Below are 19402 nucleotides of genomic sequence, written 5' to 3'. Positions count from 1 at the left end.
ATAACCTTCAGGTTGTTTTACATATACCCTTGATTTTATGTAGCCATTTAAGAAGGCTGTTACTACGTCCATTTGCTCTATATATAGATCCTTTTGGCAACACAATGTTAATAAAATTTTTAAAGTTTGTAGTCTTGCAACAGGAGAGTAAACGTCATCTATAACATCATTTTGTTGATAACCTCTTACTACTAACCTAGCTTTATATATATTATCATTTTTCTTAGTGAATACCCATTTTAAATCTAATATCTTTTCTTCGATTGGTCTTTCTACATATGTCCACGTATTATTTTTATTTAAACAATCTATTTCTCTATCCATTGCGTTTACCCACTGTTTTGATTCTTCACTATTAATGGCATCCCTAAAGCACGTTGGATTTTGTGCACTTACATAATTCACATATACTAAATTATTATAGACAAAATTATCATCATTGAATCTAATTGGCTTCTTTGACTGCCTGGAGGATTTTCGCTTTGGTACAGTTGTAGTTTGTTCATCAACGGATTCGTTTAAACTTTCATACTCGTCTTCGCTTTGATTTGCATCTTCATTTTCTGATTCACTTAACCTAACCCTCATGTTACTCCTTAGTTTATCATCTAGCTTTGTATCAATAAAATTGACGCCATCTTCAATTATATCTACGTTCCTGGCTATTACAATTTTTTTATCAATTAAAACTCTATATCCGACATTCTCATACCCTATTAAAATTCCTAAGTCTGCCTTTTTATCCCATTTAGACTTTCGTTTTTCTTCAGGCACTTTTACAAAAACCCTACTTCCATAAATACGCAAATTTTTCATACTTGGTTTTGTACCGAACATAATTTCAAAAGGGGTTTTTTCTTTTTCTACAGAATTTGATATAATACGATTTTTTAAATATGCTGCCGTTTTAACTATTTCCGGCCAGAAACTAACATGTATTTTGGCTTCAGCAAGTAAACATCTTGACATGTCCATATATATATAATATCTCTATTATATTTATCAGCAGTACCATTCAATTCATGTACATAAGGCGGACATGGTTCTAAAGCTATACCTTTATTTCTAATAAAATTATAAATATTCTTATTCATATATTCAGTGCCATTGTCACATCTAATTCTTTTAATTTTCTTCCCAATCTTATTTTCAATCAAATTTACGTAATTTACGAAGCATTCATATACTTCATTTTTTGACTTTATAACATGAACCTGAGAAACTTTGCTATAGTCATCAATGAACGTTAAAAAGTATTTTTCCCCATTTACTCCTGTTGTACTATGTGGACCATTTAGATCAGTGTGTATTAATTCAAGAGTTTCTTTTGCTCTTTGTCTATTATTTTCAAAAGGTACTTTATGCATTTTATTTTCTATGCAAATGCCACACTTGTAATAATCACTTTCTAATTTAACTGGTAAACCTTCAAGCATGCCCTTCTCACACATTTTACTTAAATAATTAAAATTTACATGACCTAATGTTCTATGTAATTTTTCTTTGAGAGTCATACTACTTTTAATAGATACATTTGTTTCACTATTCAATAATAAGCTTTTTATACGGTATATATTGTTTTCTTTGTAAGCTATTGCTATTATTTCTCCAGTTTTATCATATATTTTTGACTTATCTCCTATAGATACTATTTTATTGTATTTAGTTACTTTACCATAACTTATCAAGTTTTTATCCATCTCTTTTACATAATACACATTTGACATTTTATTCGTTTTCATTTGACCATAAACTTGAAAACTATGAATAATACTACCTATCTTAGTTGCTTTTAAATAACGACCATCGCCAACTTTTACATTTACAGACTCTTTGAGATCAATACATTCATTAAAATATTTATCATTATTGACAATATGGTCCGAACAGCCACTGTCCAATAGCCATTCAATTGATCCTTCGCAGTTATTTACCTCTACGCATGGTTTATTTATTATAGATTTACTTATTAATTCCGCTCTAAATCCACTCATACCATTATCATTGGACTGTTGTTGATAGCTTTGATGACCTTCATATTGCTCATTCCTGTTCCACTGTTGTTGATCCGATCTTCTACCATAAACTTGACTTCTTTCATTATTTCGATTATTATTCCATTGTTTTATTCCTCTTCTTTGTTGATTATGTTGCTGATATTGATGACCACCTCCTCGCTGTTATAACCCATAGTTCCATGATTTTTCTGTTCTTCCTTCTTGTGTAGTGTTTCGTGATCTGCACTGGGTCTTAAAATGACCATACTTCCCACACTTAAAGCATTTTATATTTTGCTTCTTCTCTACTTTAAATACATTAGAATTGCTTTTACATTCTTCTTCTTTGTTTTTTAATTCATGCATTATAATTTTATTCTTCACATATTCTACGGTCTGCTCAGATTTTTTTACAACATCTACTAAGTCTCCAATATAACTAAGAGAACTTGGTAGCATTTTGATCATGTAGCTTAGCTGTTCTTTTTCGTTTATATTTGCTCCAGCACTTCTTAATTCATTTATTAATTTTTCAAATTCGGTAAAAAAGGTACTTGATTCATTAAAATCTTTCAGCTTTAATTTCTCCAGCTTATTTCGTAGACATATTTGCAGTGCTGTTGATTCCTTCAAGTACATTGCATCAAATTTTTGTATAATTCCACGAGCAGTTTCCTCATTCTTCACAAATTGTAGTTGGTCGTTTGAAATGCCATTATATATATAATTCATGGCTTTCAAATCCTTTTCCAACCATACATTTTCAGACACTTGTGCATCTCTTTCTCTTTTAATAACCTCATCACACTTTTTTAGCCTTAGAATCATCAAAATTCTTCTTTTCCAGCAGTCATAGTCCTTGCCGTTAAATATTGGAATCCGCAGATCATCCTCCATTTTGAATAACGTTAATTTTCCAAACAAGCTTTCTTAATTTTTTTCAGATACGAAACCACTTTCTGCTACCATGTTAAGAAAATACACCAATACTTAGTTTAATCCACCTTTATATATTCCACTTTTAATACATATTATCTTTTATAACAAAATAATTATAAAATACTTGTGTTATTTCTAGTAGCATGCTTCCACTGCGCCACTGCTACGGGAAGAAGAAGAAAAAACGGAAATGTTAGCAGCAGTACCACCAGTTACATAAATCCTTAGCTAGTACCACCAACCTATATATGGAAATTTACTATATTTTCACAAAAGCATTTGGTTAAAATTTTTAGTGTGCGATATATACCGGGTGTCACGTTAATTTTAGGTAAACCGATGGCGAATTTCGGGGCTGTAAATTCTGGACTAACTTCAATCTCATACATTATATTACTTTTACTATTTATATAAAAAATATCAGTTTACCTTTCTTCTGTTTCTTGTAAGAATCTAAGCTTTTCCTATATTTTTTGAATGAAATGTTTTTCGCTATTGGATCCTTCATTTTACGCTTTCCTTTATATAATACTTCACCATTTATGGTTACATATAAATTGTTTAGCCAAGATTTATCATCTAAAAAATTTAATAATGTATCACGAAGATAATGTACAAATAAATATTTTTAATTATATATTTATTATTATCTTCCACTTGAATGTTTAATAGATTATGTAAATAGTATTGCAATATAATCAATACAGGGTTTTTCTCTAACAGCGGAACATAGGAGATTTCGTGTTATTTGACTATAGTAAATTTTATCATAGTCAAATTACTGTTTTCCATTTAATTTAAATATTAAACGTAGTAACCAAGATTAATTGAGTAAAATGACATTTATAATGAATAATAAAATCGATTAAACTAAAATAACCATTAAATTCTAACTATCTACGCTTTTATTAATTATAATAATGTATAGTAAGTGCTTCATTGCTATAGTTAAATAACACAATCCTATGTTCCGCTGTTAGGGCCACTTTCACCAACGCGTAGTTAACTTAACCCCAAGTTAAGTAGTAGTACCAACCTATGCAAACTAAAAAAATGGATTGGCAGCCATTAAAATTAACCTCATAATAAAACTTCAAGTATGATAATCCTTTCGGTGACAGCGCCATATAGTACATTTTGCTAACTCCGTCACGTATCACACACATCCTACAAAGTAAAAATAAGTTAGCCGGTATAAATTAATATTGGCTAATGATTTCAGTAATAATTTTAATTTATGTTAAATATTAAGTATATAAAAATTGTTACTTCAATACTTTCTTCTTAATTGGAGAAAGAACATTACTTCAGGTATTTTAATTTATTCATTATAATAAATTATACAAATTAAATAATTTACGCTAAAAATTTTGTATATATTGCAACGATTTTTGAACATTTAAGTTTTTTGTAGGGACAATCTCTTCACAGTTATAGATGTTTACAGACTTCTATAAATTGGCCTTAAAAGAGTGAATTATCTTCTGAATAATATATGTGAAATACTGTGAAAAACAATACATATGTATATACTTGTTACTAGGTGGACAAGTTTATCCTCATTAAATATTTAAAATGAGTAACCAAAAATCCAGAAGATCTGAGAACTATAGTATTGACGAAAAACTTTTATTTTTAAGAATATTGAAAAAATATTCCAGTATAATAGAAAGCAAAGAAACTGATAAATATGGTTTACGAGAAAAAGATAAAGCTTGGAAGATGATAGAAAAAGAATGTAAGAATATAAGAGGTTTTGAGCATAGAACACTAAAATGTCTAAGGAATTTATGGAATAATTTAAAGAAGATTTCCAGGAAAAAATATGCAAGTTTAAAGAGAGAAACATATTTAACAGGTAAGTAGTTAAATTTTCATTAATTAAATAACAAATTTATTTTCGTTTAGAAATAATTAAAATGAAGATTTGATTTAATGTTTCTGCAGGTGGTGGGTCTTGCAGTGTAAAGATGGATATAGTTTCTGAGAAAGTTCATGAAATTATAGGTACGTCAATGACTGGTATTAATTACGAACTAGATTCTGATTTAAATTCAATTGATCCGTTGTCAATAACTAATGAAACTGTCAATATGGATAGCCCAGATGACCCTGACGATCCTTGTAAACCTGTGTTTGAAGTAAGTAAAATGTCATGATTGTAATATATATTATCTTATTAAATTATGGACATAATTTTTGTATATTTATATTGCTGTTTTTACTTTAAAGTACTTAATTAATAATGAAGAAATCGAAACTTGGAATAACTGGAACCCTAGCCAATTACGAAAACCCCTAACTTCACCATTAGATAACGCTAGAAGTGGCACTGTATTGAAACAGTCAAACATCAGTGTAAATTTACGTACTAAAAAAGCAAAAAATAGCAAAGAAATTGAAAAAAATCTACTGTTGAGTAAATTGGAACTAACTAATATAATGAAAAAACATATGACTCAGAAAGCATTAATGGAGCAAAAAATGATGGAAGCTCAATTGAAGAGAGAAGAATTAAAAATTAAATTACTGGAATCTCAAATGAATAAGCAAGATAAACATCAAAATGGTCCAGTAAGAATAATTTACAATATATTAAATTTAAAGTCCTTTAGGCAAAATATTTATTTAATTATTAATTTATATATTTTAGTCGGAATATATTGAAAAAGATCTGAGACCTGCTAAGTTTGTACCAGAAGATTGTGACTCTATGGGCTCAACGTGAGCACATTCTTTCAGCATGAAGATTTTAATAGAATCCATAAGTTAAAAAATGTTACTGTTTATAATATTTTATTATTTACTTTAAAAAGGTATAAACGAAGACTGAGGTTATAACAAGACTTTCTTTTATTAAAGATGTAAGGATAATTTCATTGATATTTTTAGTAAAAAATTTAATTATAGGCAGTTTAATTATTATTTATTCGCCTTAGAAGAAAAGTTTGTCTGAGTTGACTAAAACATTTCCTGTATTGAGAAATGTATAATCACAAATGAAAAAGAGATTATAATGTGTTATATTATAGTTTAAAAGTGTTTTCATATTAAATAAATAATTAAAATGTAGCAATTAGTAAAATCTTTCTCTTATAGTTTTGTTTATTTATAAAATATATTTCTGTTTTACTTGCTCTATAAATAAGAGAGATAATAAAACAAATTGTTAAACTTACAAAAAAGTTGTATACTATTCACGCTTTTATAAGTGAAATTATATATCGGATTAATGTTATCAATGTCATAAAAGTGTAAAAGAACATATACACAGTGTTGATTGTGAGAATAACATTTTTCCTGCAAATCCAATCCATTTGCACCCTGCAATCAAATTTCTGAGGATTTATTTGAGCTCTTTTTTCTTAATAGTTTTCATAATAGTCTGAAAATTAAAGAAAAATATTATATAAATTAACCATATAAAATGGAAAATCAAATAATATAAGGAAAATTTGAAATTTATCAAGATATATAAAGAAGAAGTATTTGACCTTTCAAAATAATTTGTAATAAGGTATGCTCTTTCGTTGTCATGTAGGTCTTCATTTAAAACTCTATCAAAATTACAATATTCCTCAATGTTAATATCATTTGCTTCACTTGTTAATCTTGTTACATTATATAAAACCGCACATGCAGTTATTAATGGTAGAGTTTTTTGAGGTGTCCAGAATCGGGAACCAACTGTTAAAACAGGAAACATTCTTCCCATTACTCCGAAACATCTTTCGACCATACAACGAGTACGTATTTGTGATTCATTATATAACACCTCTGCTGGTGTCCGTGGATCTAGCAAAGGTGTTAATAAATAAGATAGGCATGGATACCCTGAATCTCCTAGTAAAACACCGTTACCAAATTCGTTGCTTTCAAATCTAGTTTTTATGCGAGAATTGTCAAATATGGTTGCATCGTGAGTTGCCCCAGGCCAGTGTGCAACTAAATCAAGAATCTGTAAATTTGAATTTACTATAGCTTGTACATTGATCGAAAAAAAACCTTTTCTATTTCTAAAAAGTTCACTATCTTGGCCACCTGAAAAAAAATATCTTATCAATATGTATATGTATTATGTATACATTAATTATGTTCACAGTATAAGTATATAGTCAAGACCCTTTATAATTCGTAATTGCAGATTTCAATTTTTCGTTAAGAAATATTCTTAAATTCCTATTAATATTTTTATTCAAAGAATTTATACAAAATATATGTTTATTACAGTCAATAAGATAAACGTCTTCTAGTATATGTCTACACGTTATTTAGGACTTTCTAAATAAATGAAGAATATAAATATATTTAGAATATCAACTTTTATTACCGTATGATTTCACTCTTACATGTACGCAATCTATTGCGCCAATGACACGAATAAACCCAGATACATTAAAATTTTGAATTTTATTCATTAGCATATCATTGTTAGTAGGGAATTTAATATATTCTTTGGGCGGTATCAATAAATCGAACTTAGACAAAATCTTAGCTTAGATTAGTCTTAGCAACTGCTCAGCGAGGATTTATGTTTTAAGTTCAAGCTCTCCGTGATTTTAGACAAAAGGTTGAAATGAAAGCAACAAGAAGTTTAAAGGATGCTCAAGCTACTTTTTGTAACATGTAGAATGTAATTTGAAAAAGAAAATGACAAAATCTTAAATAAGTATTTAAACTGTAATTCAAAGTATTAATTATTATACAGTAACAGTATATTTATGTTAAAAACTATGTTTTTCTTTACAGTTTATTGAATATTGAAAGAAAATGAAAAATGAAGAAAATGAAAACCAAATTTATTTTTATTGGAAGAAAATTTAATATAGAGGACTGCTAAAAATAAATGATCAGAAAGAATGGAATTCATATGAAGAGTAGTGAAATCAAAAGTTAATTTTTATTTGTAAGTTATTTAAAATAATTATAAGTATTGAATGAATAATACATTGAAATTAACCATAGGTGAGAAATGGAAGAAATAAATTATATCAATGAATTTAATTTGAATCTTATTTCTTCTTCTGATTTATCGTCTGATGAGGAATACAGTGGCAGTATTCGGCGTCATAAGCGTTACCTCCGTGATGCTATAAATCCCTTTGAAAGTTATGATGAGAGGAATTTTAAATTAAGATATAGATTTTCAAAAGAGAGCACAATGTATGGTTTGTTGCCTTTAATAGAGCATTATTTAAAAAAGCCTGACAGAAGAGGATTACCTGTGGAACCAGTAATACAGTTACTGATCACTTTAAGATATTTCGCAACTAATACTTTTCAAGTAAAAATAATTTATTTTACAAAATACTGACACTCAAAACTGAATTTATTTAGTTAACTTAATTTTTGTTTTAATACTTTAGAGAGTAAGCGCGGACCTCGTTAATTTACAGCAGTCTACTGTGAGTTACATCGTTTTCCGTGTAACTAATTTATTGTCAACGTACTTTAGAAAGTATGTCAAATTTCCTACAAACGAAAGAGAGATAGAAGAAAATTTTCAATTATTTAAAGAATTAGGTTTTGGCGAAGGTGCTATAGGACTGGATAATGTAACTGGAGCAATCGATTGTACTCACATACGTTTAAGTGGTACACAATTTCGAGAACATGCTGAAGTATATAGGAATCGAAAATCTTACTATTCCTTAAATGTACAGGTATTTCAAAGTAATGTCTATATATATATATATGTGTGTGTGTGTGTGTGTTTATTGTTTATAATTATTGATATTAATTTCATAAATATATCTATATAAGGCTGTTGTAGGTCCAAGAACAGAATTTTTAGATATTGTTCCCGAATGGCCAGGAAGTAATCATGATTCTAGAATTTTGAAAAATTCTAGAGTATTTCATCGTTTTCAACAACAAGAAATATCTGGTATACTAATAGGGGATAAAGGATATCCTGCTCTACCTTTTCTTTTGACCCCATTCAGAAATCCCGAATCAAATGAACAAGAGAGGTGATATTAAATTATGTTAAATGTTGGACTAATCTTTTAATATTAATATAAATATTTTACAGATATAATATGATACAATCACGTACCAGAATGGTAGTAGAAAGGACATTTGGCATATGGAAAAGAAGATTTCCATGTTTGTCAAAAGGTCTAACTTTAAAATTGTCTACATCTACTTCAGTAATAACAGCTTGTGCAGTTTTACACAATCTATCATTAATTTATGACAATATTTTACCTCAAGAAGAAACTGATGATGATGATTATGATAATATTGTTGAAAATGATGATTATATGGAGAATGATGAAAATGAAAATACGGATATGGCAGGAGCCGGATTTTTATATAGGGACAATGTCGTAATGAATTTATTTCATTAATTATATGTACAGTTTCCTTTTTCATAATGCGGCAGCACTGAGATTTAAATGAAAACCTACATCACGTAAGATTCTAGGAGTAAAATGCTTCATCCAAATAAAGCAAAAAGTTCATGAAGGAGTAGACGACGAGTATTCAATTCCAGTTTATTCATAATATGCATTTTTCCTAAAATGTTTTTATAATAGATTTGTTATTCTCACATTAAAAGTTATTGTACTTACATCTCTTTCTCTGCAAGAAATTTTGACAGTTTTAATTTTTCCTTGGCTTCAGCAATCTCTATTTCTAATTTTTCCGTTATTAATTTAGTAATGATACGCTCTTTCTCTTCTTTCATTTTACATAATTTTTTTTCATGATTTATTTTTATTTCTGCTACTTGCATTTCTTTCTTTTTTAAAGACAAGGTTCTATTAAGTTTTTGTATTTTTAAATTTCCGGAAGAACTCGTAAAATCTGAAAACAATGATGTAAAATTGAATATTATGGTTTATGTGATATTAATCTTTTTATTTTAAGTTAAAAACATTCATAAGAATCTTATTTTACTATTATTATTTATGCACTCTCTTAACATTTTATGTCAGTATCTTTATAAAATTATATGAAACATCTATTTCATAAAAGACTAGAAGAGACTATTGGAAACGTTTTACCAAGCTCGTTCTGTAGAATTACTTCACTTCTTGTTTCTGCTGCTTCCAATTCTTCAGCTTCGAATAAACTATTTTCAAAATATTCATCTACGTTTACAGTATTTAATTGTTTAGTTGCATTCGATTTAACTGTTTCAATAACTTTCTCTTGTACATCTAAACAATTAAAAAATTAGTATGTTAGTATATGTAGTTTAAGACAGTTCATATATACTATTAATTATATGTGATATTAAATCCTGACTATACAATACGTCTAAAGTGATATTATTTTTTTTGTATTATTAAGGATAATTTATATACTATTCATTATACGCACTTAATGATTGCTCGCTAGAAAAGTTAGAAGATGCGATTACTGGAGCAGTTATCATCAAAGATGGCAATATATCTAACACTTCACTATCAATTGAGACTTCAGGCATTTCAGGGCCTCCTCCAGTCCTGTATCTTGATTGTCTCTCAGTAGAAAGATTATGTCGTGTCTGTTGCTTTAAATTCTGCCAAAATTTTTTTAGTTGGTGAACATCTCTCTAAAATTAATTATAAAATATGTGAAAAAATAACTTAGGGAAACAGCAATAACTAATAGCTATTGTCATTAAAAAAACATTATAATTTAATTAAGATTTTTCCGTTCTTTTGGCATAAGTCCACTAGGGACCGTTGCTACTAACCCGAGTTAACTTAACCTTTGGTTAAAATAGCATAGTTTATTTAACGATAACTATTATTTAACCAGAGTTTAACGAGAGAAAACTTCATTAAATAGTTGGTGGAACTGACCCTAGATTTGTTATACTTAATTTGAGCAATTTGCAATGTCAATTTATAAATGCAATGTAGACATAAAAAATAACAGAAAATAGTATTAAAGATTACCTTCAAATCAATTAACGTATTAATATTATATTCTTCAGTAATTGATTTCCATGCAAAGTTTTTGTCCCTTAAATTAACAGCACTAACTGATTTGCATTCTATTACATTTTTATATTTTTTTAATATTTCTAAAAATACTCTTTTTTCCAAATGACTATACGGAGGAGATCGTTTGGACATTTTTGTTTTATTAACAAAAAAGTACTTTCTACAAAGGAATTAAGTAACAGGAATTGGTTTAGGTTAGGTTTCTTACAATAGGGATAATTATAAATTATACAAGTCTAATTGTTATAAAAATTTTCAATAAATTTTAATACATACCAAACGAATTATATGTACTTCGTTTATAAATAGACGAGTTAATTCCTTTAGCATGCCATTTATCTACTTCAATCAGTGCCAATCAACATAGCCATAACCTTACTTCAAACTGATAGCTGACACGACAACAGTCGATTTCGTAACTGTCTAAAATCACGGATAAACTTCATGACAATCTCCAGCCAATTTTACCTAAGCATTTGCTAAGAGTAATCTAAGCTAAGATTTTGTCTAAGTTCGATTTATTGATACCGCCCTTTGTGTAACTCAGCAATCGACAAAGAAACTTTGTGAATTATCCTTTGACCACTAGATTGGCTAATTCCACAAAAGTCTGCAATGCTTAATATAAATGATCCAGTTGCTGCAAACCGTAACATCATTAACAGCTGTATTATTGGTGAAATTGGATTATTCCTAAAAAGGTTTTCATTATTAATGATATGTATTATTTTAATTAAAGATTCGGTTACCTCTCTGAGTCATAGTGTCACTTATGAATAATTTTTTGTAAAATCATAATTACATTCTTTTTAGATAACCTAAATCTTAATTGAAATTCTTTATCATTATATATTTCAATGTAATTAAATCGTTTTCTAATTGTAGGTGATCTTCGATGCCTTATTTTAAGAACATTATCATCCTCGTCATTTTCATTGTCAAATAAATGCTGGATTACATAAAACTCAAAATCATCCATGCTGTTAAAATCTAAAATAAACCATAATATTGAGTGTTGTATATTCCTTTAAGTAGTTTCAAACAAAAACAATAAAATAAATAACGGTATACCTATTTTCAGTTATTGGGGAAAATATATTTTAACTAATCAAAGTTCAATCCTGCAAACTCTTCTGCCCAGTAATAAATGTTTAATTTTTCACAGTATTACATATATTATTCAGAAGATAATTCACTCTTTTAAGGCCAAACTTATAGAAGTCTGTAAATATGTATAACTGTGAAGAGATTGTCCATATAAAACACTTAAATGTTCAAAAATCATTGCAATATATGCAAAATTTTTAGCGTAAATTATTTAATTTGTATAATTTATTATAATGAATAAATTAAAATACCTGAAGTAATGTTCTTTCTCCAATTAAGAAGAAAGTATTGAAGTAACAATTTTTATATACTTAATATTTAACATAAATTAAAATTATTACTGAAATCATTAGCCAATATTAATTTATACCGGCTAACTTATTTTTACTTTGTAGGATGTGTGATACGTGACGGAGTTAGCAAAATGTACTATATGGCGCTGTCACCGAAAGGATTATCACACTTGAAGTTTTATTATGAGGTTAATTTTAATGGCTGCCAATCCATTTTTTTAGTTTGCATAGGTTGGTACTACTACTTAACTTGGGGTTAAGTTAACTATGCGTTGGTGAAAGTGGCCCTTAGAGAAAAACCCCTGTATGTGGAGGGGGGGGGGGGATAATATTTTTTAAACTTTGAACCTCTTATAAATTAATTTTATTATATTTTGACATGCAGATTGCAAGTATGACAGTAAAATTTGGCGTAACTTTGATTGGTAGGGGCCCTTTTGTTCCAAATTTTTTTTATCCAAATTTTTGTACAATGCGTATGTCACTCTACATAACTTTGTGAATATGGCGACCTGCCAAAACAGTAGTACATTCAGATTCAAAAGTGTGGCACCTCAATCTGCATTGTTTGTTAATTCATTTAAAATACTTCTTAGTGACGAACTTTAAATAAAATCATGTTGTGTTATAAATTTGTATAATAAATATGTTTTATACTAACCTATTATTATGTAACATAATGTATAAAAATAAATTCAAATATTTATTTTACATAAAATTTATATTACTTTTTGATATTTGTGCATGAAAAACATCATTAATTTTTTTATTATTAATAAGAAGCAATATTTTCTTGAATCGTAAATTCCATTACAGCTTGCAAGCCAACTAGAGATAATAAACTAACAGCAAGAAGATTCTACAAAAATAAAGAAGATGCAATTTATTAATGAAATAGATAATCGTTATCATAGATTTCTTTGCAGAAACATAATATGAATAGCGACAAGCTTTTGTATGTATTTCCAACTGATGATAGTGTAACAGAACCTCTGATAGCTCCTGACAGCTCATCTGCCACAGGTCCAAGCAAGAGCAATTTATGTAAATCTGTCCAATGCCATCCAATAAATTTTTGAGAAGCCTGTCTGCTATTATCCAACTGATGTTTCTACCTAATATAATTAATTTTTTATTAAGTTTCAAATGTAGTAAGTACGTAATGAAGAAAAAGCCATTAGATTAAAATCCATTTACCTACACCACATCACACTACGCAGCCATGAGTCAATATTGTTGATTGGTGACAAAATAGTTTAGAGTTGCAGAATCTCAATGCGTTCATGTGGATAATGTTGCTGGGTCCTTGGCCTTTCGCAATATCCTAAAGTAGTAGATTTGCAATGATTTTTCAATTATAGCCTATAATGAAAGGAAACATTGAAATTTAAGCTTAAGTTGATGAATGTTCAAATGATTAATAGTAATTCCTCACGGATTAAGATGTCCTGCACTATTTCTAATTTCTGCTAAGTGTGCGTATTGGCAAATCTTGTTGTACATTGTCATTCTCACCATGTAGAGCTTATTAATCCTGCAGGTTATCCAGAACTTTAAATTGAGCAAAAAAATCATTACGCATCATTATATTAGTATCCTTTTCCTTTGCTAATTTTTGGAAATTAAAATATTATTTTTATTCATGAGCATATTTACACCATGGATAAAAAATATTAGGATGAAAATGTCCATTTATTCTTAAAAGTAAGTGTAATATATTTCCATTCTGATAAAATTATACATATTAACCTACCCTATTATTTAACTGGATGTTAAATAACTGATACGAATACATCCATGTGAAATGTGTGTGAGCCTGCCCTCCTTTTTAATGTGTCCAATTTAAAGTGCTACGTGACCTGCAGGATTAACAAGCTCTACATGGTGAGAATGACAATGTACAACAAGATTTGCCAATACGCACACTTAGCAGAAATTAAAAATAGTGCAAGACATCTTAATCCGTGAGGAATTACTATTAATCATTTGAACATTCATCAATTTAAGCTTAAATTTCAATGTTTCCTTTCATTATAGGCTATAATTGAAAAATCATTGCAAATCTACTACTTTAGGATATTGCGAAAGGCCAAGGACCCAGCAACATTATCCACATGAACGCATTGAGATTCTGCAACTCTAAGCTATTTTGTCACCAATCAACAATATTGACTCATGGCTGCGTAGTGTGATGTGGTGTAGGTAAATGTATTTTAATCTAATGGCTTTTTCTTCATTACGTACTTACTACATTTGAAACTTAATAAAAAATGAATTATATTAGGTAGAAACATCAGTTGGATAATAGCAGACTGGCTTCTCAAAAATTTATTGGATGGCATTGGACAGATTTACGTAAATTGCTCTTGCTTGGACCTGTGGCAGATGAGCTGTCAGGAGCTATCAGAGGTTCTGTTACACTATCATCAGTTGGAAATACATACAAAAGCTTGTCGCTATTCATATTATGTTTCTGCAAAGAAATCTATGATAACGATTATCTATTTCATTAATAAATTGCATCTTCTTTATTTTTGTAGAATCTTCTTGCTGTTAGTTTATTATCTCTAGTTGGCTTGCAAGCTGTAATGGACTTTACGATTCAAGAAAATATTGCTTCTTATTAATAATAAAAAAATGAATGATGTTTTTCATGCATAAATATCAAAAAGTAATATAAATTTTATGTAAAATAAATATTTGAATTTATTTTTATACACTATGTTACACAATAATAGGTTAGTATAAAACATATTTATTATACAAATTTATAACACAACATGATTTTATTTAAAGTTCGTCACTAAGAAGTATTTTAAATGAATTAACAAACAATGCAGATTGAGGTGCCACACTTTTGATTCTGAATATACTAATCGTGAATTCGGAGAGCTGCATTGGAGCGTACTGATTGTATCTTTTTCTTTTTATTATTAATGTGAAAGTAGAGGTTAGAGATATATCAGTGCACACTATTGCAGGTTCTTGAATTTGCGATAAGTGTTTTCACAGATTGCCATATTTACAAACTTATGTAGAAAGGCACACACATTGTACACACATTTTTGAACAGCTGTTGCCCAACCGGGGTACACGGGAAAGGGGCGTTTTTGCGATAAAAATGAGAGGGTTGTATTTGAAGATCGTGAAAATTAACAAGGTCAATTGGCAATTATATGCCCTTTATAAATATTGAAAGTTACAGAGTCCGCGAGTGATTGAAATCTATATGCTTTCCAGAGTAAATAGTTAATTCGGATAAAGTAGGTGGGAAGGGATGGAAGTAACTAAACACACAATCTTGCTTCGCACGTCTACGTTTGAGTATACGTTTTATGTGTTTTTTTTACTTCTATCATCTTCCACCGACTTCGTCCACCCTAAACCTATACCACACTTTATAGTTTACACGGTAGCGCTCCACGATAATTCAAAATTATATTCTTAATTATATATAGCACGTCAAAATAATGTAGTATACGAATTTTGAAATTAAACCGATTTCCAACCCATAGAACACTTAGTGACTTAAAGGCACTTTTTAGGTGTCTTTTAATCAACTGTGCTGTATGGGAAATTTTTATGGAAAATATTCATTGATATTAGAACTATAAAAATACAAAATATACATAAATGTTGTACGAACCACAAAATTTAAGCACCACTGCTTTGTATTTTTTATCACCATATTTAATTGAAACTTTATCACCTTCATTGCTATTTTCTGGTATGCTCTCCTTGCTCAAAACGCTTGTTTCTTTTCCCCTAACCCACTGCACCAGGCAAAACATTTTTACGTTTTCAGTATTTATCACAACCAATAAACTTATTAGAATTTCCTTTGAAACAACTTTTTATTTATAACAATTAATAAAATCTTTTTTAACAGAAACGCTGCTAATCACGAATCACACCACTTAAAGTAAACTGCATTTGTTTCGGATATGCGAGCGAGCAGATTGCAATAGCATTGAAAAATTTGTTCGTTTATTAGCTATGTCTAGATACCTCATTGTTAATTTATACTTCAGCTAAAGTGATATAATTTGTTTAACAGAAGCTATACAAAATTGAATCAGATTAAGGCTAAGCCTATACATGGTCCAAATCACCCTTAGGTCTACTTTCATGCACCTGTATATTAGGCTAACTTTTAATTTTAATTTTAATTACCACATCATTGTCTGCTAAGTTAGCAGCCGTCCCTTTTTATTTTCCTAATTTTCTTACGTTGTTAGATATTTATAAATTTATAAATTGTAACGTTATTCCCGTCAGTGCGAGGGGCCACTCACACTACGGGTTTTCCCATTACCTTCGCCCGTCCTTTTCTATCGGTATCAGGGCGCCAGTTGGTCAGTTGGGTGGCCAACAACCCTACGTTATCAATTGGGTCCTTCGACCCCATTCTCTATGCATCTTGTACGGCCCTGCGGCCATGCATATGGACGGTAGCGGTAGCCGGGGTCGCTCAGTATGCTAGGTCGTGGAGAGAGGGGAGGGTTCCTTACGGAAGTCCGAGCCTCGCAGACCTGCCTGCTGAGGGGCATACATTTCTCCCTCACCACCCACACACAGGTGGTGGCGAGGAGTGCGGGAACATGCGGTATCAATTGCCAAAGCATAGCGTCTTGCCAGGAGCGGACCACCACGGAGGCAATGTTCACGGCCCGTCCAGCCATAGCGCAAGCCTATGGGATTACGGAGGGCACCGGGACACATTCCAACGGGCTAACTACGCCCCTGCACAACCCACTATGCATTGGCCGGTATCCAGTCGTGACGTACGTGCAGGCTGGCCTATAGCACACGCCTCACGTACGCGAACCGACCCATGGCTGTCTGAGTGCCGCGTCACGCGCTCACCAGCACGCACGGGCACATCAGCACAGTCCCATGGTCGCGTTCCGACTGCCTGCTATGGCAGTCTGCGCACGACATTCGCGCAGCCTACTTGACGCGCGTAACCAGCGTTCAAGCCAGACTCGATGTTCTATTTCCCCTCCTCGTGGGGACTCATAGATACTGTCATTGTTTTAGGACTCCCCGAGGCCGCTTCTCCTTATCTCAGGTTGCCTGGGTTGTTTGGCATGGCCCTGCCTTACTTCTCAGGACAATCTGGACATCGTTTACTGGAGCGCCGGTCTTTTCATCCGGGCCTCTGCCTGTCAACGGGGTCTATCCTTGACGTTAGCTATAATCCACTCGTGAGCCTATCTCACGAGTCGGTAACGTAGGGATTAATAATATCCACTGTTCGGTAGCTTTTATGTTCTTTATTCGGTATCTCGTATACGTAACGGGGAACTTCGTTACATACCCCCCTCCGTAACGGAGGTTTCGACCCGAAACCGAAAGCGCCCGAACACGAGTTCGTTTTTCGCTGCCACGCCCAAGCGTGCAGTGATGCACTTCAGTCTGGGTTTACTCTTGCGGTAGCTCAGGCTTGTATGGCTTGATGTCTGCCGTAGACATTTTGCCAGTGACGTTTCCTGCCAAATCAGACAATTCTACAACTGTCTCCGATAACTTCTTCGCAATCATAAACGGTCCACCGAATGGTTTGTTCAGTGCAGCCGATATGTGTTTTGCGGCATTCGAGAGCTGTCGGTTGCGAACTAAGACTAACTCGCCAACCTCATAGTGCTTTTCACGACGACGTAGATTATACGGTCTTGCCTGTCGTTCGTGCGCTTCTTCGAGAGCATACTTGAAAACTGTTCTGAGTGTTTCCAAGCGTTTCATGCGTGCCAACCACTTTTCTGTCGGTTGCTGCATGATTTCGGTATCGCCTTCTAATTCACGTCGCATCGACCTTGCCGATTCTGGTTCTCTACCCAGATTAGCAAATGCAGGTGTAGCTTGCAGTGAACCATGGTGGGCAGTATTGAATGCAAATCTAAATGCATCCAAATGCTGATCCCACTCTCGATGATCAGAATCGAGAAAGGCCCTTATCATCATCTTCAGGCTTCTATTCACCCTTTCGGTGGGGTTTGCCTGGGGATGATATGGAGGTGTCGTGGTTTGCCTCATACCCGTTAATTGTAATAAGGCAGTTATGTCTTTATTTACAAATTCGGTACCATTGTCGGTAACTAAAACTTTTGGTGTACCCCATCTATGAATCACCAAGTTTTCGATAGCTTCTGCAATCTTTTTGCCGTTAGCGCGTCGAAGTGGAGCTACTTCGATCCATTTTGTGTATAGGTCTTGGATTACCAACACATACGAGAACCCTTGTTTACTTGGCGTCAGTGAGCCCATAATATCTGCCGATATTACAGTCCACGGCTGTTCAACAATTCGACGTCCCATGAAGCCGACGGGAGCTTGTTGTTCTACCTTGCAACGCTGACATTCGTCGCAGTGACTGACGTAAGCCGTTACATCTTTGAACATACCTGGCCAGAAGTAATTTATCGAAAGGCGTCGATATGTACGATCGATACCTTGATGGCCGGCTTGCGGTAACTTATGGCATTCTTCGAGCACTTTCTGCCTGTACTCCCTGGGTATCACCAGTTTCCAAGCATCAAGATCTTCGAGCTCAGCATCTGCCAAATCTGAACGTCGTTGATGATACATCAACTCTCCATCTAATTTCCAATCAAGAAATTTTTCTGGCGTTCTTTCGATATCCTTTACGTGCTTTAAATACCACGCATCCTTGGTATCGGCGTAAGACGGTAGCAAAGCATTTAAACTTTCCGGTGCTCTTGACAAAGCATCAGGAACATGATTTAAAGCTCCTTTACGATGTACGATCGTAAAATCGTATTCCATCAAGGCGAGAGCCCAACGAGCAAGTCTTCCAGATGGATCTTTTAAATTATGCAACCATCGGAGACTGCTGTGGTCGGTAATTACAGTGAAGTGGTAACCCTCAAGGTAACATCGAAACTTCCTTATCGACCACACCACTGCCAAGCATTCCTGCTCGGTCACGGTATATTTTCTTTCGGGATCCGTAAGCGCTCTACTCGCGTAGGCGATTACTCTTTCTTGACCTTCGATAACTTGTGTCAAAACAGCACCTAAGCCAACATTGCTAGCATCGGTCTGTAATGCAAACGGGATCGAAAAATCTGGACAGGCAAGCGTTGGCGCGCTTGTTAAACAT

General features: G+C 32.0%; 3 protein-coding genes across 3 annotated transcripts; 2 read left to right on the top strand and 1 right to left on the bottom strand.

The window, feature by feature from the left end:
• The first annotated feature begins 4807 nt into the window (after positions 1-4807).
• LOC136785830 (uncharacterized) lies at positions 4808-5990 on the top strand. Its single transcript, XM_066747126.1, has 5 exons — positions 4808-5077; positions 5169-5510; positions 5590-5660; positions 5799-5882; positions 5969-5990. Exons 1-5 carry the CDS (start codon positions 4907-4909, stop codon positions 5988-5990), a joined length of 690 nt encoding a protein of 229 aa, XP_066603223.1. The 5' UTR covers positions 4808-4906.
• A 1918-nt stretch (positions 5991-7908) lies between these two features.
• LOC136785824 (putative nuclease HARBI1) lies at positions 7909-9289 on the top strand. Its single transcript, XM_066747112.1, has 4 exons — positions 7909-8220; positions 8303-8599; positions 8700-8908; positions 8971-9289. The coding sequence occupies exons 1-4, from the start codon at positions 7909-7911 to the stop codon at positions 9287-9289; spliced, it is 1137 nt and encodes a 378-aa protein (XP_066603209.1).
• A 147-nt stretch (positions 9290-9436) lies between these two features.
• On the bottom strand, positions 9437-11011 carry LOC136785816 (myb/SANT-like DNA-binding domain-containing protein 3). Its single transcript, XM_066747100.1, has 5 exons — positions 10832-11011; positions 10269-10482; positions 9950-10105; positions 9515-9749; positions 9437-9458 (listed from the first exon to the last, which is right to left on the bottom strand). Exons 1-5 carry the CDS (start codon positions 11009-11011, stop codon positions 9437-9439), a joined length of 807 nt encoding a protein of 268 aa, XP_066603197.1.
• Positions 11012-19402: the final 8391 nt, after the last annotated feature.

This window comes from Prorops nasuta, unplaced genomic scaffold (assembly GCF_024137725.1).
Source record: "Prorops nasuta isolate Cenicafe-Biocafe unplaced genomic scaffold, Cenicafe_Pnas_1.2 PNAS00001, whole genome shotgun sequence".
NCBI lineage: Eukaryota > Metazoa > Arthropoda > Insecta > Hymenoptera > Bethylidae > Prorops > Prorops nasuta.
This window is presented reverse-complemented; position numbering and strand designations above follow the sequence as displayed.